This window comes from Pelodiscus sinensis, chromosome 1 (assembly GCF_052426305.1).
Source record: "Pelodiscus sinensis isolate ZL-2025 chromosome 1, ASM5242630v1, whole genome shotgun sequence".
NCBI lineage: Eukaryota > Metazoa > Chordata > Testudines > Trionychidae > Pelodiscus > Pelodiscus sinensis.
The window spans coordinates 189,639,131-189,666,644 of record NC_143052.1 but is presented as its reverse complement, the minus strand read 5'-3'; the positions used below and the strand labels follow the sequence as shown (position 1 = coordinate 189,666,644).

The following is a 27,514-nucleotide window of genomic DNA, read 5'->3' as shown; positions in this document are numbered from 1 at the left end:
TGTGCTTAGAAATAAATATTTCTTAATCAGTCTGCAAATTAAAAGGGAAACATTAGTTTAAAACTTTATTTACATGGGTAAAGTTAGGCAAATGCATAAGTGTCTGAGGGATCAGGACATAATGAACTGCCTCATGATGGAACATGTGTTTCCTCCAGCTTCCAAACCTCAGATAGTCTCACTTTCCTTTATACGCTTGTTTATTTTAAACTCTCTACACTTGAAAGTAACATGAGAGGTATATCAGTGCCCATTCTGGAGGACTGTCCCTGGCGCATAGCCTTACATATGCTCATAGGTAGTCTATGGTTGCATTTGCATGGAAGCACAAATAGCCTTGCCCATTGTGCTGTACATATTACTGAATCAAGGACTAAACCGGGGTGTTTAGGGGAAGGGTTTATGGTTTTACAGGGAATCATTAAAAAGTCATGGTAATGTTTCTGTTCCTCACAAGGATGGCCTTTTTGGTTTGTTTCTTTCTTTTTCTTTTTCTTTCTTTTTCTTTTGGGCGGGGGGGGGGGGGGGCGAGCTTATTGTTATGAGATTTAATTTGAGGGTCAAATTTCACAGTGTCTCTCATCTCTAACTGCCATGGCTTGTAGTATATTGGCATCAAACAACGTGTTGAAATTGAAGAGAGTAATCAAAATAATATGATTTTAAGGTCCAGTATCTCTCAACCTGCCAGGACTAGAAACAGTTGGGCAAGCACACTACTAAGAATGCTTTCAGGACCAACAATCTCTTGGAAGAATTGGGCTTATACCCAAAGATCAGACAGAAAAATGTTAACTCTCATGTTTTCCTTTTCCCGGTAGTGTGCCAACAGGCCTGATGGGGCAGAGTTAAGGCTGAAAGCCTAATAAAAATGTCTTGTGTTCTAGTTACCAAGGAGAATTAACCCTCAGCCTTTGAAAACAGAAATAACTTGCTGTGGTCTTTACTTTTCCACTCTTCCCCTTCCTTTAGAATCTCAAGAGAGCAAAATCAGCCCTTACAATGGGACTGTGATTGCAACGTGAATTTTAGGAACAGTTATCCCCTTTTCAGAACACACAGCTCCCCCATGTGCCCAGATACTTCGAGACTAAAACCACAAGCCTCTACGGATATGTCTAGACAGTGGCACTATTTTGGGATATCAGAGGTATCCCGAAATAGCTATTCTGTGTCTTTTGAACAAGCCTGTTATTTCGAAATAGATTTTGAAATAACAGGATTGCTATTCCGGCGTCCCTGTAACCCTCGTTCCACGAGGGTTAAGGGACATTTTGGAATAGCAGTTTATTTTGAAATGTGATCTGTGTAGGCGGTGCCAAATTTCAAAATAAGCTATTTCGAAATTAGATCTCTATAACATATGCAATTTGCAGTTTTTCTTATAAAATTCTCTTAGTGCATAGAGCCAAAGCACAAAAGGACATGGATCTTCCTTTGCTACTTTCATTATTTTTTTTAAAATCCAGTTTTAAATAATGCTTATTTTTTGCTTCTGTATAACAATGAAACATCCTGCACTGGCAAGGAGATAGACAGCATGACCTAAGAGCTCATTTTTTCAACTCTATCTTCTCTGATTCTATAACTCTGATTCTACGCTGCACTGTTTTTCTGGAATAATGGCTGTTATTCCGGAAAAACAATACTAGTGTCCCCACCACAATTGCGTTATTTCAACTTTCTGTTTAAATAACGGACTTTTTTTCTGACATCCGTAAACCTGATTCTACGAGTAATAAGCCCTTTTCCGAAAAAGCTTTTTTGGAAGAGGGCAAGTGTAGATGCTCCACTGCTGCTGTGTCAAAATAGCTCCTCACTAGGGCCATTCCAGAGTTATTCCTCCCAGGTGCCTCTGGGGCTCTAAATCAAGATAGCGTGTCCACATTAATGGAGCCTGCCTCAGACTAATTTTGAGGCTTCCCTGTAGTGTGGATGCTCTATTTTGAAATAAGTTTTTGGGAAGATATCTTCCGGAAAAGCTTATTCCTAAAGAAACTTTGCAGCGTAGACGTACCCGCATAAAGCAAGTTGTGTTTCCATGAACTAACTCCATGGGGAAATTCATTTGCAGTATCCAGATCAAGAATATAGGTCCTGATGAAAATACTTTTGGTTGGAAAACTTGGTAGAAATATGATGATGACTCCTAAATTTGTCTGTACAGCTGTCTGACATATGTCTGTTCTTAAAAATTATTTTTCTTTTTTGATTTCTTTGAGTTCTTTGTTTTGGATTGTTTTAACTATAAGGCTCTCAGAGGCAGTTCTCCAGTACAGGTTGGACCTCTCTGGTCCGGCATCCTCGGGACCTAATCAATCCTGAACGAGGGAATTTGCTGGACCAGAGGAGGTCTCCTGCTACCAGCTCCCCAGATCACCTTCCCTCCTCACTGCAGGCCCCAGCAGATCCCTCTGCCAAGCTGCTGTGGCCCCAGCAGCCCGGACTATGCCAGCCCCAGTCCCACTATTGAGGCTGTCGCACCTCCAGTCCTGGCCCCAGTACCACAATTGTCAGGTCCCCAGCCCTACTACTGGGAATGCTGTGCCCCCTGCTGTTTTACCAGGGTTGGTTCTGGCCCCGGCCCCACCGGGCTCCAAGCCGCCAGCCCTGTTGCCACTAGGGCTCCCAGCCAGGACTCTCCGGTCCAGGAGCACCCGGGGTCCTGCCGGACCACGGATGTTGCCAGATGAGAGAGTCCCAGTTTTGGGAGGTCCAACCTGCATTGCTGTGTGCTGAAGCCACTGTGTAAATCCAAAGGATTTGTGGATTTACACCAGACTTTTTTTTTTTTTTAAGATGAGTTATCCAGGCAGAAGTTGGATGCCAAAGATGTTTGTCCTACGTGCATATATGCTTGTCCCAGTTAATCTTTGACCATACATAATTTAAAACTATGAACTCCTCTTAAAGAGCAGAATGGGGGCATAGGTTGCCGAGCAGAGCTTGAGAAAGAATGCCACCAAGGGCATGTCTACACTAAAAACTTAAGTTAATCTAGTGTAGCTTGACAATAACAGAGACAGCAGTGGTGATACATGTCCACGCTACCCTTCTTTGGTGATATGCATCCTCATCAGGAGTGCTTCCAGCAACCTAAAAGGCGTAGTGTGGAGGGGTGAAAGCCTGGGTTCTCAGGTCTTCTTGCTGCTCCCTACCGGGAGGCTGGCTAGCCAGTACGCTCTTGGTTCCCTGTCAGCTGCCCCTCACCCATTCTCCATTCCCTGCCCTCTGCTGAGAGACCAGTGCACCCGCTCTCGACTCCCTACCCTCAGCAGGACAGCTGTCTGGGCCCTGGCCTCTCCACTCTTCACCAGGGCTCCCAGCAAGGCGCTAGGATCCTCTGTGCAGCTGGGGAGGATTTCGTTGTCCATTTCATAGAACTATGAAAGCGGCAGGAATTACAGCTGGTGGAAGTAACACTTTTATCTACATCAACACTGTATCACCTGAACTACATGGACATGCTTCTCAGGAAGGTGCAGTTACAATGTTGGTGTGGTAGGGAGGAAGGCTACAGAGAGCCTGGATCCACAAAGCACTTTCCCCAGGGTTTGGATAAGGGTGTGTGTTGCCATGCAAGTGGATGATCCCTCTCTTTTGAAAGAGAGCTGGGAGATCAATGCATACATTCACATCTGGAAGAGATGATCTTATCATTTGGTTTTTTTTTTTATAAACTAGGACTTTTAAACTTTGCTTTATATCTTGTATAGGAGGAAAAGGTAGTCCATTGCTTTGGGATCTAATGTATTGTATAACCTGACTTTACAGCGTATGTTGCATTTTCTCAAGTGAACGTTAGGCAAAAGCTTTAGGTCCAGAAAATGAAAGCTTATTTTATTAATTATATAGCATTAATCTGCTAATGCCCTGGACCCCTATAAAGTAACTTAATGGCAGTACATTAACTTGGGACTTCCATATCTGTACTCAGTTTCTATTAAATACAACTTAGAATGAATGCCAAAACATATTTCATATTTTTTGTCTCAGGGTATGTCTATACTACAGAGTTTTCCTGGAAAAATCGCCATTTTTCCAGAAAAACTACACTTTCGAAAGAGCTCTTTTGGAAAAAGGCATGTGTGGACAGGGAAGAGGGGTTTTTTTTGTTTGTTTTTTTTTTGACAGAAGAGGCCTCCAGGAAAAAAAAACACATGTGCCCTGGTGGCCACTCTATCCATAGTGATCACAACTTAAATGCGAGATAGTGTCCAATCAATGTGGACACTCTCTTTCTAAATACGTTTTTCTGGAAGATCTCCTCTGGAAAAGCTCGAAGTCTAGATGTAGCCTCTCAATGAATTAAAATAATGTTAAGTGTCTTCAGGTTCTTTCTTTCTTTTTTCCCACCCACCTACCCACCCACTAGGGCAGAATAGTTAGTGTGCTCCCATGCATGCACAAACCACACCTGCACAGCCCTCTGGCAGCCGCCAGACATTAGGGTGGTTCTGCACCTGCATTGCTAGTACCCAGCAAGCTGCCTGCTGCACTGCTGGCCACACTCTTCCAGGATGGTGAGGGCTTCCACATGCCCACCCAGTATCTTTGCCAACGGTGTAATGGCACAAACCTAAAATCCTTCTCCCACCCCTTCCCTGAGGCCATACCCCTATCCTGCCCCTTTTATGAGGCACTCGCTCCATTCCTCCCTCCCTCTGTCACTCGGTCTCCCCCTCTTCATTCACTTTCACCAAGCTGGGGCTGAGGGTTGGAGTGCAGGGTGCAAGCTCTGGGAGGGAGTAGATGTGCAGAGCAGGCTCTTGGACGGAGTTTGGGTGTGGGGTGCAGGACCTGGGCTGGAGCCAGGGGCTGGGGTGTGGCAGTGGTGGCACTTACCTCAGGCAGTTCCCAAAAATAACTGGCACACCCCTCTGGAAGCCGCTCTTAGGCAGAGGGGACCAGCTCCTGGCCAATAGGAGCTGCAGTGTCAGAGCTTACGTTGGGGGCAGCATGTGGGGATACCATCCTCCCTGTTCCCGGGGCTACAAGGACTATTAAAGAATTATTTTGAAATCTCTTATGAATTAAGTGGCTGTGTCATGGTCATAAAATTCTGGCAGCTTCAGGGTTTCACTGGTTATTTATCCAACCCTTTCATTCACCTGTGGATTTACAATAACTCAGAAATTCTTTGGCAGAAAATTCACATAAAATGAGGTGATATATTTGGCTTGCTGATAATGACATGAACAAGCGAGTCAGAATCTTATTTCTGTGCAACCCGTTGTGTACTAGGCACTTCACAGATCATTTGTCCTTTAAGGATTAGCATCCAAAATTGGTAGTCAATTTACAAAATCTTAGCCACGGTACTTCTCCTAAGAACTTCTGGTATAAATAGATCATGCATAGAGAAAGAATGGGATGGGCTGCAATGAACACACATGATTGAGCACAATGCATATTCTGTATTGATTTATTTTATATTGGTAATACTTAGTGTGGAGTAAGAGTTGTAAATGAGTATACAACAAAGACTTTTTAAACTTTAAGCATGGCATGCCGAAGAAAATACATCTTAACAGATGGAATGTGCAGGGCATTCCCAACAATGTATTCGTAGCCAAGATTGCTTTGCATTCTCCCAGAGCAGCAAGGAAACCGTGGAATAAAAGATAAAAATATTATGCAAATAGCAGGCATGCCTCCCAAGTTTGTATGTTGCCATTCCACCTTCTAATCTGTAAAGCACTGCTTAGCAGTGGCCACTTCAGAAGTTATATGAAATCAGTTTTTCAAAGTCTGAACTGGCTTCTTATTGAAGGTGCAATTTCAGGGGTTGAAACTGATCTAGAAAGACCACTACAATTTGGATCCTGGCTACCTGAAGAGATCTCTCCTCTCCTCTCCTTATGTGATACTGCAACAATTGAGGTGTGTTAGAACCTAAACAGGAGCTCTGTGTAAGCTAAAAACTTGTCTCTGTCACCAGCAGAAGTTGGCCTAATAGAAGATATTAGCTCACCCGCCTTGTTTTCAGTTTTGTTGACAATACTGGTTTCTTACATGAACTGAGGGTATGTCTACACTACAAAGTTAGTTCGAACTAACAGATGTTAGTTCGAACTAACTTTCATAGGCGCTACACTAGTGCTCCGTTAGTTCGAATTTAATTCGAACTAACGGAGCGCTTAGTTCGAACTAGGTAATCCTCATTCCACATGGATTAAGCCTAGTTCGAACTAGCTAGTTCGAATTAAGGGGTGTGTAGACCCTTGATTCGAACTAGTGGGAGGCTAGCCCTCCCCAGGTTTCCCTGGTGGCCACTCTGGCCAACACCAGGGAAACTCGTCTGCCCCCCTCCCGGCCCCGGACCCCTTAAAGGGGCACGGGATGGCTACGGTGCCCGTGCCAGGTGCAAGCCTGCCAGCACCCAGCCAGCAGACCCTGCACCTGGCACGGATCGAGCCACCCACCCGATGCCCGCCAGCCCTCCCCCTCTTCCCGGGACCAGGCTGGTGGCTCCCGGGAGCTTGCCTGTGACCGCAAGAGGCGGGCACCCGCCTGGGCTAGTGCGGACATCGTGGACCTCGTCCACGATCTCCGCACTAGGCACAGGAAAGTGGCCGGCTTGGGCAGGATAGCTGTCAGCCTGGCCACCCAGGAGCAGGTGTGCAAGAGAATCAAGGGGGTCCACTGAGACCCCCGACCCTGAGCCCTGAGCTTACAATGGCCGTCCTGGGTCAGACCAAAGGTCCATCTAGCCCAGTAGCCTGTCTGCCGACAGCGGCCAACCCGAGGGACCCTGGAGGGGATGGACCGAAGACAGTGACCAAGCCATTTGTCTCATGCCATCCCTCTCCAGCCTTCCACAAACCTTGGGCAGGGACACCAATCCTACCCCCTGGCTAATACCACTCCATGGACCCAACCTCCATGACTTGATCTCACTTCCCTTTAAACTCTGTTCCAGTTCTAGCCTTCACAACCTCCTTCAGCAAGGAGTTCCACAGGTTGACTCTTTGCTTTGTGAAGAAGAACTTTCTGTTACTAGTCTGAAGCCTGCTACCCATTCCTTTCCTTTGGTGTCCTCTAGTCCTTCTTTATGGGAACTAATGAAAAACTTTTCTGTATGCACCGTCTCCACCCAACTCCTGCTTTTAGAGACCTCTATCCTGTCCCCCCTCCGTCTCCTCTTTTCTAAGCTGAAAAGTCCCCGTCTCTTTAGCCTCTCTTCATATGGGACCTGTTCCCAACCCCTGATCATTGTAGTTGCCCTTCCCTCTCCCACCCTCTCTCTTCCCCTCTCCCACTTCCTTTTCCCAGTCTCCCCCAGTTTTGTTCAATAAAGACAGATTCCACTTTGGAAGACACGTTATCTTTATTTTGTACATCAAGAAGAGGGGCTAGGGAAGGGTAAGTGGAAGGAGGTGAGGGAGGAATGGGGCATGAGCCCCCGATGGGGAGGACTGGGCTGGCTCTGCGGGCTTCTGGGGGTGGAAGCTCTCCTGCAGCCCCCCAATTGCTCCCTCTCCCCAGATGGCAGCCTGCGGCAAGTGCAGCCGGGCTGATGGCCGAGTGCTGTGATGTGCCCAGTGTGGGTAGTCCGGGCACTCCAAGCTAGGACTGCTTTGCAAGCGGGGCACCCCTGAGAACTGTCTGTCTGGGGTGGGGGTCGGGACCCTTTAAGCACAGCCCTCGGCTAGCCTGAGACAGCATCTCCACGCTCTAAGTCCTCCTCTGATGCCCTGCCGGCACTGCTTCTGGCTATCCTTAACCCCGCTTCAGGGTCCACTTAATGTGGATGCGCTAGTTCGAATTAGCAAAACGCTAATTCAAACTAGTTTTTAGTTCTAGATGCGTTAGTTCGAATTAGCTTAGTTCGAATGAACTAATTCGAACTAAGTTAGTTCGAATTAGCGCTGTAGTGTAGACATACCCTGAGAGAATGTCAAATATATAGCAGCAGAGTTGAGGCAAAGTTGGAAATGAATTGCAGTAAGAATACACTTTGTTATAACAGTTATTTCAGTTATTTTTGTAACCATCTGTTACTCCAGCTTGATCCATCTTTCTTCAAACAGTTCCATTTTAAATCTAAAACAAGCAAGTCATTCAATTTATCTTAAATATTTTCATTCTTGTTGACGTTACTTCTGTAGAGTGTATTTCCTTTTACAACTGTTGTTCTCTTTGGTAAATGTTTTTAAGTGCTTATGTGTATTTGTATTTGTATTCTGGGATGGTCAGATATGTTCAGCATTGATCTAACTATGCTCCCATTGAAGTCAATAGTAAAACTCTCAATAAGGTGAATGGGAACAGAGGTAGGCCAGTACAAATACATTTGAAAATATCTACCTAAAATGTAGTAAATACTCCATTTCCTCATCAGCTGACTCTGCACCACTGCCGAACCTCTGCAGCACACAGAGGAGAGGTGAGCATCTTTTATCCAAGGAGAACCTTGCATTATTAAGGCTAGTGAACAAGTATATCATTTGACTTTTCCAGAGGAGAATAGGGAAATAACAACTTGGCTTTCTGTGTGTAAGCAACAGTGTTTAATATGCATTCTAATCAAGTTACTTTATGTAACACAATAGATTTACTTTAGCAGGCAAATGAAAGTCCACAATTAAGACTGCTGGCTATATAGCTAGTGACTGTTCCTTCTCCCTTACGACTCAGTCCTGAAGTCAGTGAGTTGAGGCTGCTCAAGGCTGGGCCTTTTCACTCTCTGACTTTTCTGTCTTGCCTTTCTTTAGTCTTCCATTCTCCATTAAAGACCATATTCTCACCCTTGAGTTAAGGCCTGAGCTAATGAGAGGTTCTAAGCTTGTGTAGCAGCCTTCTGTGGAATAAGGAAAAATGGAATCAAGCCTAGGATGCGCTGTGCAAGCAAATATTGCAGTTTCCAGGCAGTAGTATATAAATTGTCTACCTGCCCACTGCATAGGATGTTTAGCCAATGGATCTGTGTAGTTTGTGGACTTACTATTGATGCCTCTATCCCGTTCTGCATTCTCCCACACGTGCCTTCTGCATTGCTGCTGAGAGCTAAGTTCAGTGGTGTGAGCCAAATGCGTACCAACAAGTCCCACCGCACAGCATCTCTGCAGTCCACTTGCTCTCCCCACCTCCTTGCAACAGAACATCAGTTGTTCTTCTGCATTTCAGGCCCTGTCACTTCTCCCACGAGTGGGGACTTGTGGGGGGAGGGGAGTGCTTCAGAGAACTAGAATTAAAAAGCAAAAACTGTCCAGTATTCCTGTACAGTGCTGTCTTGTTCCAAACAATCTGCTGTCAGTGCAGAGCTTTTCTGGAGACATGATTAGTCAGAAGTTTTTCTTAGTTAAAAGGTGTAACTGAATGGCAGGCATCCAGGGTAATGCATTGCATAGCTCTCTGTTTTTCAGTGAGCAGCCATGTTTTTCACCTTGTGGTTCATTTCAAGAAGCTAAGGTGCTTTTAAGCTGCAGTCATAGCTTAGCTTGTCTTCTGTTATCAGAAGCTGTTGCTGTTTCCTTCATGTGGACACATATGAAAACACTGGAGGCTGTCATTGTTTTATCCTTCTCTGATACGCTGTAATGAACAAGTTCTGGGGAAAGGATTTCTGTTCTCTAGGTGATTCAGATTTTTGCCTTTTGCCTAAGTAACTGAGTTTTAACAAATGTGTAAAGGTATTTCATATGGGCCAGGCGATTCACATGTTAGTTGTGCAATGGACTGTGCCAGAGGAGTTGACTTTTGTGTTCTAAGTGAAAGAGAATGGTGTATAGAAGAAGCTGTGTACATCTATCTCTGGAGAAAGAGAAAGATTTGTCTGACATGCCACACACTCTGTCAATATTCAGGCTAATATTGTTTCAGATATCACTGGGGATATGTCTAGATTACATGCCTCTGCTAACAGAGGCATGTAAATTAGACATACCAACATAGTCAATGAAGCGGGGATTTAAATATCCCCTGCTTCATTAGAATAAGGATGGCCACCACGTTGTGCTGGCTCAGCAGTTTGTTGGCACAAACCGGCAGTCAAGACGGGGATTGGTCGACAAGGAAAGCCTTTGCCGACCGATCCTGTAGGCTTTCCTTGTCAATCAATCCCTGTCTTGACTGCCAGTTTGTGCCGACAAACAGCTGAGCCAGCACAATGTGGTGGCCATTTTTATTCTAATGAAGCAGGGGATATTTAACTCCCCGCTTCATTGACTATGTTGGTATGTCTAATTTACATGCCTCTGTCGGCAGAGGCATGTAGTCTAGATATACCCAGAGAGCACATCTATTAGCCCTGAAACAGATGAGGAGCAGTATGTACAAATGGAAAAGGGGAGATATGGGAAGGAAATTAAACAGGCCAGTGGTGGAAAATGCTCTCATTTCTTTGTACAGCTTAAAACTTTTCATCCAAAGTATAACAGTTCGAGGCAAAGAACTAAGGCTACTTTGTAACCTTAATACACAAACCAGCAGAAAAGTTTAGGCTGTCACATCAACTTAATTGCGAAGAATCCAAATTGATTCTGCCTTCCTTTCCTGCCTACACACTGCGTTATGGGCTGGTCTTCATTACCTGCTCTACCTATCTTTACAATCTAGCCGCAAACAGTTTTGGTTGACCACACCACTTCCCTATTGAAAGTTAATACTGTTTGACTCATTCTGTACTGCTAACACCAAGCCAAAGAAAACAAGCTTAAAGAATAACCTGCTTGTATCCCATTTGGAGACTTCTCAGAGGCCCTGCTTTCAACATACTATATAGTAGCTTACTATATCTCTTTGCTGCTGCGAAGAAAATGAAGGCAGTGAAAGCAGTGCAAAAGTCTAAAATCAAGATTAGTCAGAAGTGTATGAGCACTCAATGAGATGGAATCCTGCTTGTGTACAACATTTCCTACCATGGAGGGACTGTTAAGTCAAAGAAGAAAATGTTCAAGCCATCTTACTGAAAAATCAGGTATTCTGAACAATTGCACAGCAAAACTATTGTGAGTTACATTGCATCCCATGTACTCAATGAATCCAAAGGGTGGGTTTGTTTGTAGCAAATTTAGTATAGCTAATTTTTTTTACAGGAAGAGGATTATGTTTGCATGTGCTATCTAAGTTTGAATGATAAATATCTGAAGTGGGGGAAACTCACATTTCCCGTTATAATCATTTTGGCTCAGAGAATGAGAAATGGTTATTCTAGCAATGCTGGCATAACCCCATAGCATAGAGACATTCAGGGTAAGAATGCCAACTTCCCAAGCAGGAGCTAGGTTGATGGAGGTGCTTTTCCATCGACACAACTACACTTATACTCAGGCCTGGCTACGTCTACACTGGCATGATTTTCCAGAAATGCTTTTAACGGAAAAGTTTTCCGTTAAAAGCATTTTCGGAAAAGCCGTCTAGATTGGTGGGCCATGGCCAATCTAGAAGCGCTTTTCCGCAAAAAAGCCCCGATCGCCATTTTCGCGATCGGGGCTTTTTTGCGGAAAACAAATCTCTGCTGTCTACTGGCCCTTTTGTGCAAAAGTTTTTCGGAAAAAGACTTTTGCCCGAACGGGAGTAGCATACTATTTTCGCAAAAGCACTGACAATCTTACATGAGATCGTCAGTGCTTTTGCGGAAATTCAAGCGGCCAGTGTAGATAGCTGGCAAGTTTTTCCGCAAAAGCAGATGATTTTGCGGAAAAACTTGCCATTCTAGACACAGCCAGGGAGAGTTGGGAGGTGGGAATTTTTCCTTACCTTACTTTATGAATTTTTTTTTCTATTTTGTTGTTCTATTTTAGGCAAGGTAGAATCAGGAAGTATATACTTCCTAAAGGACTGCACTCTCTCAGGCTCCCGATATGGTATCTTTTGCAATCCCTAACATGTACTTTAAAAATCATTTCACTGAAAAGGAATAACATTTCTCTCAGCTTGAAACGAATGTGTTTTTAGATTTCTACTTTGGGCAGAACTATCTTTTTGTACTTTTGTTTTTGTGTCTGTACCTCTTTGTTTTATTCATGGCATTAGCTAATATGTCATAGGTCATGTGTACCCTATGGGAAATTTAGTAACATGGCTAAGGTGCTGTAGCTTTGCTTACATAACCCTGTAGTGTAGATACAGCTTACAGCAATGAAAGTGTTTTTTTCTGTCAGTGTAAGAACACCAGCTCCCTGTGTGATAGTAGCTAGGTGGACAGAAATATTCTTCCATAGGCCGAGCTGTGTCACCACTGGGTGTTAAACTGGCCTAGCTATTGTGCTCAGGAGTGTGGATTTTTCACACCTCTGAGTGCAGTAGCTTTGTTGACCTAACTTTTAAGTGTAAATCAGGCCTTAGCCACATGTCTGGAGTATATTTTAGGGAAGTCTGCATGAGGAAGAATGCAAACTATAAAGAAACAAAGGAGGGTTTTGGCAGTGTGTTGCTTGTATTGGGAGCCATTCTTGGCAGATATTAGCTCTTTTTTAAGTACATATTTTGAGGTTAAAAAAAAAGTCAGATGAGGGTATAATTTTGCAAACTAATGTGACTTCCATTAACTGATTCTTCTTTAAAAAATCCCATGTGCTCTGTAGAATTATTGTTACTTCATTGAACTGGCCTATTTTTACATGTAAATCTTGTGATGTTCCCAACAGTGATGCAAGAGCATGAGTATTGACTTCAGGGCAGACCATAAAAAACCAGGTCACAAATTCCAAATTGGTTGTCAGTTTTAAACTTAGATTTCACCAGCCAATTATATCACAGGCACATGCTTCAAGTGCTGTAACAGCTTTAACATGAACTCACAGAGACCCCAGTCCCTCTTGGGTATTCTGATCTGTCTTGCCAGTGAGCATATCTCTGTTATAGATAACCCCAGGTACCATAAATCAGAGCAGTAGGCAGGTTACTCCTGATACCAAAGGAACAGTCACTTACGCCCCCAGCATTTCTGCTTTAGGTCTCACTTCAGAGACAATGCTTGTAACCAATCCTCTGTATATTGTAGGAAGACTTATTAAATAGTAAAAGGAAATTAGAGAGTTTTTATAAGGTTAAAGGAAGCACACATAGTCCCACCATTGAGTAAAGCTACATTTTAGTCAGGAGTATTTTTAGTAAGTCATGGTTAGGTCATGAGCAGTAAACAAAACTTAGTGGCCTGTGGCCTATCCATGACTTGTACTATATATCTCTGACTAAAATTTGTGGGGGGGGGCATGGGGCAGCCTGGGGGTTGCCATGGATGCAAAGGGCTGCAGCGCTGGGGTGGGCTCTATCTGGCACCTGGGAAATACTGTAGTGACTACCAGCTCCTAGCTCCACCTGCTGCCTCCCTTCCACCTCAAGCCCTGGTTCTGCAACTCCCATTGGCTGGGAACTACAGCCAGTGAGACCTGTGCCTGTTGGTGGAGGCAGCACATGGAGCTAAGAGCTGAAGGAGGGGCGTTCCTGTTGCCCTGCTGAGGAGCCCTCCCCCTCCCAGCACTCCAACCCTGAGCTCCCCCACACACCCACCCAAATTCCTGCTGCAGGATGGGGAGGAGTCTAAGACTGTCACAGCAACCACTGGTGCTCCTGACTCAGGGGCTGCCCAAGCTGCTCAGGTAGTTCCCAAGCCGGCTCCCATAGCCAGCTCTAGAAACCATGGAAAGCCACAGAATCCATTACTTCTGTGACCTCTGTGACACACATCAAGCCTAACAAATTAGTATTATGTTTCAAAAGGTAATATAGGTGTCTAAAATCAGCAAACACTCTTTGTCCTTTATGGCTAACCAAGGCTAAGTAGCTAGGGATCTCCTGCCTAGAAACATCTTGCCTCTCCCTCCCCCTAGAGTTACAATCACTTTTGGTTGCGGGGGGGGAGCAGTTATGCCCTTTACATATGTAAACTCAGCTGATGGGAGGAGTCCGCTTACATGACTCAGGGGGAGGAGAGCAAAACAGTCTTTATTCCTTTTGCTGATGGAGTCTCAATCCTCATATAGGAAGGGTCAGGTCCAACTATATAGCCTGTCTGGTATCAGTGGGTCTCCTTTTTTGAGAGTGGTGTAACAATTTCTATAGAAGAGTAGCTCTCCATGCAAAGTAGTGTCCACCTCCTAAATGGAGATTCAGACTGGGAGACCTTAGCATACACTGGAACCTGGGCTTGTCAGCATCACAAACGTATTAAATAATTGCACTTCTAACAAAAAATCCATATATGTCAACATTCAGTAGAAATTTTGGTGGAAGAATGGGAAACAAATCAAATTTCCTTTTTGTTAAAGTTTAGGTAGGATATAATCTTGTTTTTGGATACCAGTTAGCTTCTTGTCAGCCCAATATGTACTTTTTTTGAACAAAATAGGTTTAAACAAGAGATTTAAAAAACCCATGGCGAACTAATTTCACACGTGTGCAAGTTGGATTATTAGGATGGAGAAATGGAAATGCCCAGACAAGTTCTGGAGCTATCAGAAAATCAGCTACAATTGTGAAGTCTGAGGGTACGTCTAAACCACATCTCTTTTTTGATAAAGGGATTTGAATTTCCCGTGCTTCATTTGCATAATCGCGTCATGGCACTTTTTTTGAAAAAGCACCATTTCGAAAGTAAAACCGGGCCTAGATGCGGTTCTTTCGAAAACAGCAGGTTTTCTGTACAGCATATTTTGAAAAGGCCTGCTGTTTTCGAAAGAACCACGGCTAGGCCGTGGTTTTACTTTTCAAATGTCGCTTTTTCGAAAAAGTGCCATGATGCGATTATGCAAATGAAGCACGGGAAATTCAAATCCCCGCTTCATTTACACTTTTGATATGTCTAATTTACATTTATCAAAAAAGGGATGTAGTTTAGACATACCGTGAGCCTCATACTAAGATCATACTGGGAATATCTGACATCTATAAATACTTGCAGATACCCACAAAAATAAACTGTCCACTCATATGGGTGAGGTTTGCCATGTGAATGTCAAAAAACAAAAAAGATTCATCTAGGAATGATGTCACTGCGTCAAACCATTTATATTTGGCTTTACTCTGAGGTGACTTTACTAGGCCTTCCAGTTTAGATAACTGTCTGAATGGCAGTGGGTCAAGGGAATGTCAAACAGACATAACATCCTACTTCCCAGCACCTAAAGTCTGTGGTCAGTTTAGGTATGCTGGATGACTGACATAACTGAATCTATTCAGAATTATAGGTAATGCAAAGCTATTTGGCATAACATTGTATCTACCTTGATATTACTACCATCTAGAGGGTGGGCGTGAATATACAGTACTTATTTAAAAAAAAAAAACATCGCTGCTTCCATGTGCTAAATTGAATGCACGATTCAGGCCTCCACCCACCTTTTTCTCCTTGGAACAATAATTAAAACTATGAAAAATCATCTTGTCCTCTTGATATAAAACTAAAGGATATTCCTGTTGTAAGTCTTTAAACCATTGTCATGTTGTTTACTCATAAACAGGCTAAGAAGGGTTAGTCTTTTAATGGTTAATATCAGTAAATGTCAATTTCACAGTATGCACACAAATGGATTGAGGGGGAAGAAATTCTACTGATGATCACTGAAATGTACATATGAGAAAAGTAAGGAAAATGCTGCTTGCGAAGTTTGATTGAGGATATTTACTTTTGTGTATTTTGACATGTGATATTCATAATTTAGTTCTTTAAACTTATTTAATATTTACATTTATAGAATCAGATGGAAAAAAGGGAACAAGAAAAAATATAAATCATATGTGAAGTTTTCCAGTCAAAAACCTCAAGCCACTGAAAATTCTCTTTGAGACTGCATATTATTTTAAGAGTAGCCTTGGCAGAACTCAATTTTTATTTTTAAATACTTTTGAAGGATAAGAATGTTTATATTTAAGCATATTTTTTCTGGTTTTATCAGTTTGAATTTTCACCACTCTAGTACATTAGAGGGGTGCAGGCAGGCAAGAATTATTTAGTGACACTAGACACTGAAATTCAAAATTTAAAGATTTATGATTATTACAATAAAATAGGTTTAGAGAAAGATTACTCTGGAGTTTATATTTTTGTACTTCTCAAGAGCCACCTAGAAATGCTGACATTGTATCCCTGTGGCCATCCACAACATTAAACATAAATGAGTAAACATTTACAGTAAACATTCAACGTGCAAAAATATGGGAGATAACAAGATATTTTGGTTTTGTCATTTTCAAAAAATGGTGTTCCAGCCAGATGGACCTAGTCCAAACGGAATGCTCTACAGTCTCTTAAAGTTTATGGAACTGCATTTTCCCCCATAAAGAGGAAAAATACTTTCATGTTGTGTTTCAGTAGAAATCTCATCAATGTTTGTGTTTTTGCTGTGCACCTCATTTCAAATTCTGTGCAAAGAAGATAACGTTTAAAAAGTGATTCAGCCAAGCAGACTGGATGCCCTTCTTATTCTAATCAAAGTCCTAAATATTGTATTAATAGCATAAACCTGCCATCCTCTTCTTTCTGCTTTGTGTTCAGAGGACACGTAACACAACAGAATTAATGGGAGTTGTGAGAAGACAAGGAATGGAGGATTGGGCCCCAGTGTCAAATATAATCTGTCATTTGGCACTGCAAGAACCAGTTGTCCTCTTACCTATCTCAGTTTGACACTTCACTGATTTCATTGGAGTTACTTCTGATTTATACCCACTGGAGTGAGAAGACAATCAGATCCTCAGGGTGAAATCCTAAGCTGCTGTAAAGCAGTGTAGCTCCATGAAAATCAATGGAGCTGCACCAGTTGACACTGACTGAGCATCTGGCCCACAAGGTACCAAGAAGACAATTAAACTGACTAACCAATGTGAGGGAGGAAACAAATCACTTTTTGCCAAATGACCTGCCACAGATTATTCTGTTCTATAAATACAGATCACTTCAACATTTTTATGTACACTTATTATTATTGCCTCTCTGTTATTTTATCTCTGCCTCTGTGCTGTGACTGGATTCCCTTTAAACTCAATACTACCACTATTTTCATGGTCTGTAAAAGTATAAGAGGACTGCTTTGTTAATGGTTTCCTGTTCCATCATTCTCCACTCTGGCATAAAGAAGAAGGATGGTTTTGTTGTTAAGCACTACATCAGGAGTCAGGAGTCTGCCACTCAGTAAGATCCTATGCAAGTTATTTCTTCTTTCTGTGAATCAGTTCCCCCATTTATAAAATGGGAATAATAATAAATCCCTCTTTCAAAGGGTTAATGTGAGGACACATTTACCAATGCAAACCTCTCAGAGTAGAGCTAGTAAATAAATAAACCATTCTAGCAACGCTTAGCCCATTCATCTGTATGGCTTAGGAAAACAAATACTAGTTATATTTTTCTGATACTGCATGGTCATACTATAGACTTTGTGAAGTTAAGTTCTTATATTGCTGCCTGCAGGGGTCATCTAGTAGAAAATGCTGGGTAGTGCAGCTGATTAAAGGAAAGCCAAAACCCACTTCTGCAGTTAGTGGCACTTACCTGAAATGATGTTTCCAGTGATACCTCAGTAGCTCCCATTACAAAGCTTCCACACAAAACAAATGACCATTTCCTCAAGACTGACGCAGTGGGATCCCATAATTCTTGTAAATAACATTTACATCAATAGAATTTTCCAAGTTCAAATCATTCCCCTCTAATCCCTTGTCCTAGCCACGGTGCCTCCTACTGGCAGGATTTGCACTGAACTGTGCTGCTAACACAGGACACGTTTGCACAAAAGTGGCAACAGCTGTGCCATTGTTGCACATGGACACATTGCTTCCTACATTGACTGAAATGGGGTTTCTGTCTGTGTCATTAATCCCCTTCCCAGAGAGGTACTAGGCCAGGGAAGAATTCTTCTGTTGACCTAGCCACATCTCCACAGGTGGTTAGGTTGATGGAATTCCATTGCTCAAGGTGCACATTTTTTCATAGCTAGCCTTGAGTGAGATATCACTCAATCTAATTTTTAAGGGTAGCCCTGGCCTGAAGAAGAGGATTTGGAATTTAAAGAACCCTACGTACTGGAGCTACTGGCATTCTGTGTACTTAAAGTACATTGAAACAAGAAGAGGTGCTCTCATCTCACCAGCTTTTATCCAGCCTTCATCCTGCTGACTTCAGAGTGGGATCAGAAATACTGATCACCAGTATTTCTAGGGGCTGTACAGACAAGCCTTTAATTTCCAGGCCACAGGACTAATATGTGATGCCATTATGAGAGCGGCACCTAACAGAAAAGAAGGTGGGAGAGTAAGCGGGTAAAACATTACACGAAGCACTAAATTAGAAGCATAAATTGATTAATTTGAAGTTGAACTTCAGATTGAGAATAATTTATATTATGGCAATAGCTTTGGTAGGGGTTTCTCAGAATCCTGGCTCTAGGGCCTTCAATTCAGCAGGCTGATGTTTAGTATAATCAGACTGTATGAGACATTTTACATATGTACACAGCTTGCGTGACTCAGTGTGTTTGCATTCAAGTCAAGTGTTATGAGCTAAGGACTTGAATCAGAATCCAGATTTGCATGACTGACAAACGAAAGAAAGTTGTGTTTGAACTTCTAAAGTGTTGGATGAAAGTCTTTCATTTTTTCCCCCTTGAAGCCTCCTTAATGATAAAATCACAGATATATACTGTGTCTTTTTAATTTTTTCCCCCTGGGATAATTTATAGTGCAGTGTGGAATCTGAGAAAGTGCAAACTGTGCCAAAGGGCCTGGCAGGATGAAGAAAACTGAGCCACTGAGATTTGAAGCCATAATGCGAGCTACAGAATTTAATTTTAGAATTTCAACTACTGGGAACTGCATTTAAATGTACTTTTTTCTCTAGAATGGAAAAAAAAAAACCCTATATCTTGATTAAAGTGTTGCTAGATCTGCATAAAAGAGTGCTTTGTACAGTGAGGGACCGAGAGTTTAAAGAAAGCAGTTTCTGTTCATTTGGTGATATGTCTCAGGTGCAAAATTGACAGTTATATTATAAAAACTGTCTGGTAAAGAGGGTTGGTCACTATGAAGCTGGGCCACATTCAAACCAATGACCTAGAATCTTTAATTTCCATTCAACAACATGGCGTTAACACTAATGTTGAGATACTTTGATAGTGAATTTAGTCCTACGGAACAGGAAGCCAATGGCAAGTGGTAACAATATATAAATTCTTAGACAATTAGTCCTCCTCTCTTCCCCCTGGAGGCTGAAAAGAGATGACTCAGAGTTGTCCTTTCATGCTGCCCTTGTGGATCTGTTCAGAACTTTCATCACCTGAACCAAGAGATTTTGGAAGTTCTGTGCTGTGTCTGTGCCATTCCACTGCCTTGTGGTTTCTCCAGATGCTGTTCCCCCAAGCGTGCATACTCCAAACCCCACCCTCCCACCATCACCAAAGCAACAAAGTTTTAGCAGGAGGTTGGAGCAAGCTCACAGGGGCTTCTCCCCACCCACCCCGGATACTGGCCCTGAAACTCGTATGTAATGGTGGCTGAGTTCATTGTGCACTGGTTTATACTACTTACAATAGCAATTAGTATATCAGCATTATCAAGCAAGAGGATGTTCTTCAGGGCACAGCAGGGGAGGGGACAGTCTAACCCTTAATGTTTTGGAAACTCCCAATATTAGTAAAAAAGCTTTTTTGTTTCCTCATAACTTCCATTCATTAAACACTGTTCCTTGTATTCCTTTCTGGTTTATTGTAAAGAGCAGTTCCTAAAGCATCCTAAGCAATATTTGTTTGGGGTTGGAGTTGTATTTTTTGTCATATCACACACTAGTCTAATTGCAGTGAATTATGAGAATTTGAGTTTCAAGACTTAAGGATCTAGGGCAGCACAAGTTTAGGTAACAGAAGCTGAAATATATTTTTTAGAGGCCCTTGCCATACTAAATACTCCTTTTTTATACACAATAATAGGGATAATAGAGCACTGTGACTTGTAGCTGATTGTTCTTAATAGTCCATATCTCATAGGAGTTATGCTGCTTGAGATGTTACTGTGCATGAATTGATTGTGTATCTCCTCTTAATCCAGAGCCTTTGCTGACTTTCAGAGGGCCACCAGCTAGTTAGGTACATTGCCAATGGATCACAAAAAAAAAAAAAGGCATGAAAAATGTCAGTGAGATTTTTCTGATCTTTTTCCCCCCCCTCCCACAATAGGACATCGTCAGAAACTAGATGAGCAGACAAAGCCTGGGAGCTTGTCCTTTTCAGAGCGTCTGAGTGAACTGGAGCAGTTGCGTCGCACAGCCATGAGGGTCAGCCCACATCACCCAGCCCCCACACCTAACCCACGAGCTTCTTTGAGCCACACCACTGCTTTTAACCCTCAGCCTCAGAGTCAGATTCAGGGTAAGTACCTGAAACTCTCCCTTACAGTAAAGGAACCTCTTGCTGTGGGTTGTCAGAGTCTTAACATAGTTTGCAGTTTGAGATGGCCTTCCGGATGCTTTCCCACCCCCACCCGCCACAAACAACTTCCAGGTTGTTTTGGCAACCAGGTGATGCATGGAAGATTGCACAGCAGCTCTGATGGTAGAGAGGCTTACATAGCAGTTCTCCAGGACCTGAAGAAGAGTACTGTGTAGCTTAAAAGTTTATCCCTCTCACCAAAGGAAGTTGGTCCATGAAAGATACTACCTCCCCACCTCATCTCTCTAACAGCTTTGGCAAAGCCATTGCCAAAGGTCACTTTTGAAATTTTGATAAAACACAGTAGGAAGGGGCAGCGGGGGGAGGGAGGGGAGAAAGTCACATAAAGCAGATTTTCTTCATTTACTTACCACATTCAGCTATGGGCTTTTTTCTAACAAGTGATCATATATTTTTATAAGGTCTAGCACCTTTTTAACATGCCTGGACTGTAGCAATATTCACGTTGACAGTAGAGTTCATTGTGTTATCCTCAGATATCTTGGGACTGTAATTTTGCAGGTCTTTTTTTTAAAGAAAAGATGCTATACTCTTGGATCTTTTTGTATATAATGTATTTCCTGGTGAATATGTAACTTAATTACTGTATATGCTTGTGTGAAGAAGACAGACTCTTAACAGTTTGCAGAAGTTTTTCTAAGAAACCATTCACAAACAAATGCTATCATAGTGCATTACTCAGTGGAGAAGACCAATATAAACTAAATACTTGCAGGGCTCATAAGAACAGACAGTGGTGATATTTAATTAAAATCTCTTAGGGCGTGACTCAAAATGTTGACATCATCTGGGATTCAAGTCCAGATAATGTGAATGAAATCAAGCAATCCAGTCTTGGATAATTTTCTGAAATCTTACTTTGCCTCTATTAAATCAAGGGAGAGTCAGTGGGCATTGAATCAGATAACTATCCTGATAACTACTGTGCATTTTACAAATGCACTATCTTGATAACTGTCAGTCCCCGTAATACACGCGGTTCGAAGGGATGCCGGAAAGGATGAGACCACAACTGGGGGTTTCAAAAAGCACAAACTGATTTTATTTTGATGACGCCCGACAATCATCAGAACAAAAATTAAACAGATTGCCAGACAACACAAAACAATTCCCTGAGGCTTTTCTAAATCACAATAATTCCCAATAACTGCCCAGGGGTTAGGAACAGTTGAATTAACACTGGTATTGTCCATAGGGCTGGTTATTTACACAACTTTATACAAGGAAACAGGAAAAACCCTAAACCACAACTATTTATAAACTTAGTAACTTTTTAACCACTGTCACTTGACAAGCAATAAGGACAACTAAGAAATCAATTAGGATAGGGATGATGGCGGGGGAGGGGGGGTTATACCAGTTCTGGAGACAGCAGGAACACAAGTACCGGTCGCATGCTCATAAACTGTCTCCACTCGGGTCGACCAACTCGGAGTACACTCAGTAAGACTCGAGAGCGGGGGATGCAAGGCGTCTGGGTGATCAGGCCAGGCGTTCCACTCAATGCGAATCCCCAGTGAGAGAGGGGCTGCCTGCCTGTTTTATTGCCTGTGAACTTATCACCCCATAGGTTGGTTTTTGCTGCAGTGGGTGGAGTAGCAGGCCTGAGCACAAGTCAGCCCATTGGCTGATCTTTCACTGCAATGGGTGGAGCGAGCAGGGGAAGATTATTAATTTACATGCCCTTATATGGAAAACACTCCACCTCACAGACAGAGCCCCCTATACCAGCCTTAGAGGTATTACAGGCTATGGCTCCCTGCGACGGGCAGCCATTGTTGTAGTTCTGACTCGGACAATAACTACTGTGCATTGTCCAAAATGTAGATGCATGATTAAACACATCTAAAATTAAGATAAATTACCTGATCTTTCTTATCTTAGCAAGTGCTGTTGCTTGATGGAATTGAACTTAGTACTTCCAATCCGAATGAAATAGATTTAATTAAGCTCCTCCCCTGGTGTTCTAGATAGTTAGTAATAGTGGTTTTAAATCAGTAGTTTTTCTTTCGTGCTTTATTTTTAAAAATCAGGGTGTGTGTGCAGCTCTCTTTGCACAGCTTGTAGAAGAGTGTTAGTTATTTGTCATTATATTCTTAGGCCTGATCGTGGACCCATTGTAGTCATTTGCAAACCTCCCATTGACTTCAGTGTCTAAGGGGTCTGGTCACTGCTGAGAAGTGAGTCATTGAATTAGATCAGCATGCTACAGTATTGTGTATTGCACTGCAAAAAAAAAAGTAAGCAGAAAAGTTTCAGAGGGGTAGCCATGTTAGTCTGTAACTGGAAAAACTTAAAAAACAACAAATAGTCTTGCAGCATCTTAGGGTACGTCTGCACTAGCCCCCTAGATCGATCTAGGTAGGCTAATGAGGGCGACCAGAATTGCAAATCAAGCCCAGGATTAAATATCCTGCACTTGATTTGCATGTTCCCGGCTGGTCGCCATTTTAGAAATTGACTAGCCCGAAGTAACTGCCCGCGTCTACACACGGCAGTGAAATGGGATTCCGGAATAAAGCCCTAAATTGAATTAGGTGGTATTCCTTGTGGAATGAGGTTTGCCACCTAATTCGATTTAGGGCTTTATTCCGAAATCCCGTTTCACTGCCACGTGTAGACACGGGCAGTTACTTCGGGCTAGTCAATTTCTAAAATGGCGACCAGCTGGGAACATGCAAACCAAGCGTGGGATATTTAAATCCTGGGCTTGATTTGCAATTCCGGTCGCTCTCATTAGCCTCCCTAGATCGATCTAGGGGGCTAGTGTAGACATACCCTTAGAGATTAACAAAACACATAGATGGTATCATGGGCTTTTGTGGGCCCAACCCACAAAAGTTCATGATACCATCTACATGTTCTGTCAGTCTCTAAGATGCTGCAAGACATTCGTTGTTTTTTAAGTATGCAGAAAAGTTCAAGGACCACATAAATCCTTCCTGGAGTTGCTCCAATTTACGCTAGAAAGAGATCTGCTCTTACAACTCTTAACAGCTTTTGGCAGCATCTTATTTAGAGTCTAATTTAAAGAACAAAGTAAGTTTAATTTCTTCTGCCTTCAGATATACTCCTATAAAAGAAAATGAATGTATTATTATGACTACTTGGGTGGAGGTATTACTAGCAGACTTGCATTCTTCAACTGCTTTGGAACACTATATGCGTAGCAGAGTATCAGGTTTAACATAAAATATCCCTTTTTTCTTGTTCTAAAACTCTTCAGTAGTACAACTTCAGAGCAACAGAAGTCTTTCATACTTCTCTAGGGACTCATTTGCTACCCCCAGAAATGTATTTAATGTCTTGCTTTGCTTTGTTTCTTAAAATACAGTTTTGATACATTTAGCCTGTGAATTTATAGGAGTAGCTCAGAAAATGAAACAGGTTGAACCTCTCTAGTCTGGCACCCTCAGGACCTGACTGGTGCCAAATCAGAGAATTTGCCCGACTATGGGAGGCCAACATTGTCTAGCAGCATAACCAACACTTCCACGGCTTACTGGGCTCTTAGAAGACATTTGGGGTAAATTAGAACTAAATAACAGCACAAAACACTGAGAGCCAGGACCAGTGCCTGTAAACAAACTTTATGGGACTGCGGAAAACTTGGCTACACCAAGTGGAGATCCGGCAAACTAAAATAATGCTAAACCACAGTGTACAGAGGCTGTAATGTAAATGAGAATCAGAGCTTTGATATATTTCTCAAGATCTGAAGAATGACTGGTTTTCAAGTTGAGCTCCTATGTTACCTTTAAGGAGCCAGGGTTTGGGGCGCAGGGGGAGGGTAGTAACATCATTAAATTGCAGAATATAGCCCAACAGAAATGAAATACCCCTGACAATGTTCATATTATTACTCTGCTGATTTGTAAATATTTGCAGCTTCAGATATGTTATGTAACTGCCTCCTGAATGAAGAGAGCATTAGGCTTTTTATAGATAGAGGCCAGAAAAATGTACTGTGCAGCTTTTAGTTTGTGGTATTAAACTTTGCTTTAATTCACCACCCCAGTATGAATCACAGGCTACTCTTCAATCATCAGAATTTGATTTAAAAAATCTAACTCAAAATAGACATCTTGGGCTAGTTCATAGATTTAAAGGAGCAGGTTGCCATACCACTAAACCACGGCTTATTTGTTGAGGTTTTCATCTATAAAGGGCTTGAGGTTAATTTTAACTTCCTATTTTACCAGGTCTTGAATTTAAACATAAAGCTTCTTGTGTCATGGATATAAGTCCATGCAAGTTAGGAGATCATAAATTGCTATAATCCAGTTTTATGCTTCTTTCACATCAGAAGGGAGAAAGTACACCTGTTCATTTAAAAGACTTAACCATACCAGTTCCCCGACAAAAGCTGGAGGGAGGAGGGAGAGAGCAAAGCGTCTACTACATCACATATGTTTCAAGTTGAAAGATTACTTTGTGCAAGTACCAAGCATATAATGTTAACAATCTGACTTTAATTCTCAAAAACAAGAATATGCAGTAAAGGCTGAAAATCCTGGTAACAACTCAACCTTTACTCACCCCCTTTTTTGCTCATAGAAGAGAAGGGCAGGCAGGCAGGCAGAGCAGTGTGAGCTGTGGCTGAATTATTGCTTTTGAGAGGTTGGGTAAGGTCTTTGACCATGATTTAAGTATATATGTCTGTGATTGAGTTTCCTGTGGAGTTATTCTGGATTAGTGAGTAAATAGATAGCTAGGAAGCGTGCTAGTCATAATGTTGGCTGGAGTAGCTAGATACATAATTAAAAGTTTTAAAAATATGGATTATATGGTTGTATTACAATTTGTCAAGGCCAACACAAATATTTTAAAATGCGTAGATCATTTTGACCCAATAATCTGCTCCTGTGAGCCCATTAGAGCCAGTGCACAGTAAATGCCATAACAATTTACAAGGGATGAAATATTTCTACTGGTATTTCCAGTGAAATAACATTATAGTTTTGGTTTATTTAAATTAGCCAAAACTGTGTTGCCTACTCAATTAATCACTCAGAAGTTAGAAAAATAAATAACTATTTTTCCTGTCTAGAAAAAGCAAATAATCTTGAAGTTCACATTTTTGCTTCTTTTCACACCTTAATACCGTTAAAAAAAATCTGACCTTAAAAAAAACCCTGTAACCTAATATGATACATTTAAATCTAGGATTTTTATGGCCAAGTTTAAAGACCCTGGAAACAAGAGCTCATAATAAAAATGACAGATTTTTAACCTGAGCTTCAGTTTATAACAAAACAAAGACTTATTTTTTTATTTATTTATGTTCTTATTTTATTAATTTAAAGATCTACTCTTTGGATGAGTAAGGAACATTAACACTGAGATTTTCTTGTTACGATCTAGCTTTTTGTCTTCTCCCAGGTGCAATATGCTTTGTTTAAGAGACTTTTCAAGGTCCATTCTATCATAATCTTGTTACACTGAAAATAGTTCTGTTTATCAAGCTTCCCATGAACTAAAGAAACACTGCAGTGGAATCAAGGGCTCTGGGTAAGCACAAGGAATTTAAATGGCTTTGCTCCTATTATAACTGTATCCTGTCCCAATTTCATTTTTCCACTTTTAAATCAGCTTGATAGGTCATAGGTTAATAGTTTTCAGTGTTGTTATAGCCATGTTGATCCCACCTTGTTTCTCTAATAGGTTAACGGTGTTCAAAGTGTTCACAGGGCAGGGTTGCAGAATGGTCTGGCAATCAGTGACATTTGCTGCTAAAAATGTCTTTGTCTTAAGTGTAAAATGTACTTTTAAGGCACTTTTGAGCATTCTAATTGGCTGATACCTGCAGACACAAACAGGTAGACACTCAAGAATTGGGCAGCAAATTGTCTTTTTCACTGTGTAATATTTAAAATACTACTATTTTTCTAAATATGTTCTCTCTGAATAACTTTGTAGCTCCCCCTTTATCAATTAATGTATTTTTCTTTACTTGTAGTGCTTACCATGAGTTTATAGCTTATTAATGGAATACCATAATGTTTTCTTTGATTAATCTGTTTAGTTTACTACACTGATTTATATCTAGAGGTAATGAAATTGCATACATTGTATTACTCCTACTAACACTTTATAGAAAAGGTTAAATAAGATATCTCATATCTTAACATTACTGATCATGTCTGCACTAATTTTCAAACCATTTTAATTGCATATTCATGCTGCTTTCTTTGATCTGTGATTGTGATAATTGTATAATCCAAAAAAGAAATGGATAATGAGAGATGTGAATGAAATTTGGCCTTCCTTAGTCAATGGTTGCAAGACCAGGTGTACACATTTGCTGCCAAGCAGCATTACTGTGTGTCTGTCTTCCTATACCAGTGTCCACTCTCTCATTCCTCCTCCCCACCCATACTCACACCTGTGCTGTATTCTGAGCCGCAATAATCATAGGCACGCCATACTGATTGTTCCTGTGAGGAGCATGACAAATCTGCTTTGGAGGAATAAAAACATAGTTTCCATTGCCACTATGTCAAAGGATGTTTACACACAAAGGTACAGACCTCTGCCACGCTCCCAACTCCAGAACAATCTGCCATAAGAACAGCCACACTGGGTCAGACCAAAGGTCCATCTAGCCCAGTGTCCTGTCTGCCGACAGTGGCCAATGCTGTCATTCCTGATGCAGATGGTTTGCAGAGAATCTGCCCCACTCTTTTTGTCCCATGCACCCTGTTTTCCCTACAGACTTGTCTATCGTGTGTACACACGCACACATTCCTCTGTATGCCCGGCCACTACAGTCTGGGAGGGGGTTTAAGGGAAAAGAGTAACAAAATTGTGATTCTTGACTGGGAGGAGACTGATAGACATTATCTCATAAAGAAATTTAAGGCATTTGATGTTAATAGTGAGAAAAGATTTCTTTAGGCCTAAGAGGAAACGATCTCTTCACTTCTCTTTAAAATGTATTTATGAATATGAGACAGAGAGGTCTGTTTTTGCAAGTGAACACTGTTTCTTTCACTCAGATTTAAGTGCTGATCATTTCAGTTAATATAAATCATCTCAGGAGATTATCTTTTAAAAATGATCAGTGTTGTTCTACAGGAGTCCCAAACCCTCGATATCATAGATATTTATAGTGTCACAAAACAGGTCAT

General features: G+C 41.7%; 1 protein-coding gene across 6 annotated transcripts in view; it reads left to right on the top strand.

Annotated features, from left to right (window-relative positions):
* RUNX1 (RUNX family transcription factor 1) overlaps window positions 1–27,514 on the top strand; it is a 241,364-nt gene that overhangs the window by 180,597 nt on the left and 33,253 nt on the right. For 5 of the 6 annotated variants that reach the window (XM_075911467.2, XM_006126006.5, XM_075911486.2 and 2 more), the window contains one exon: window positions 20,112–20,303. The exons of the other annotated variant lie outside the window; for it this stretch is intronic. In XM_075911467.2, coding sequence (XP_075767582.2) covers window positions 20,112–20,303 — 192 coding nt within the window. The remainder of the gene's footprint in view (window positions 1–20,111; window positions 20,304–27,514) is intronic. 6 annotated transcript variants of the gene reach the window in all.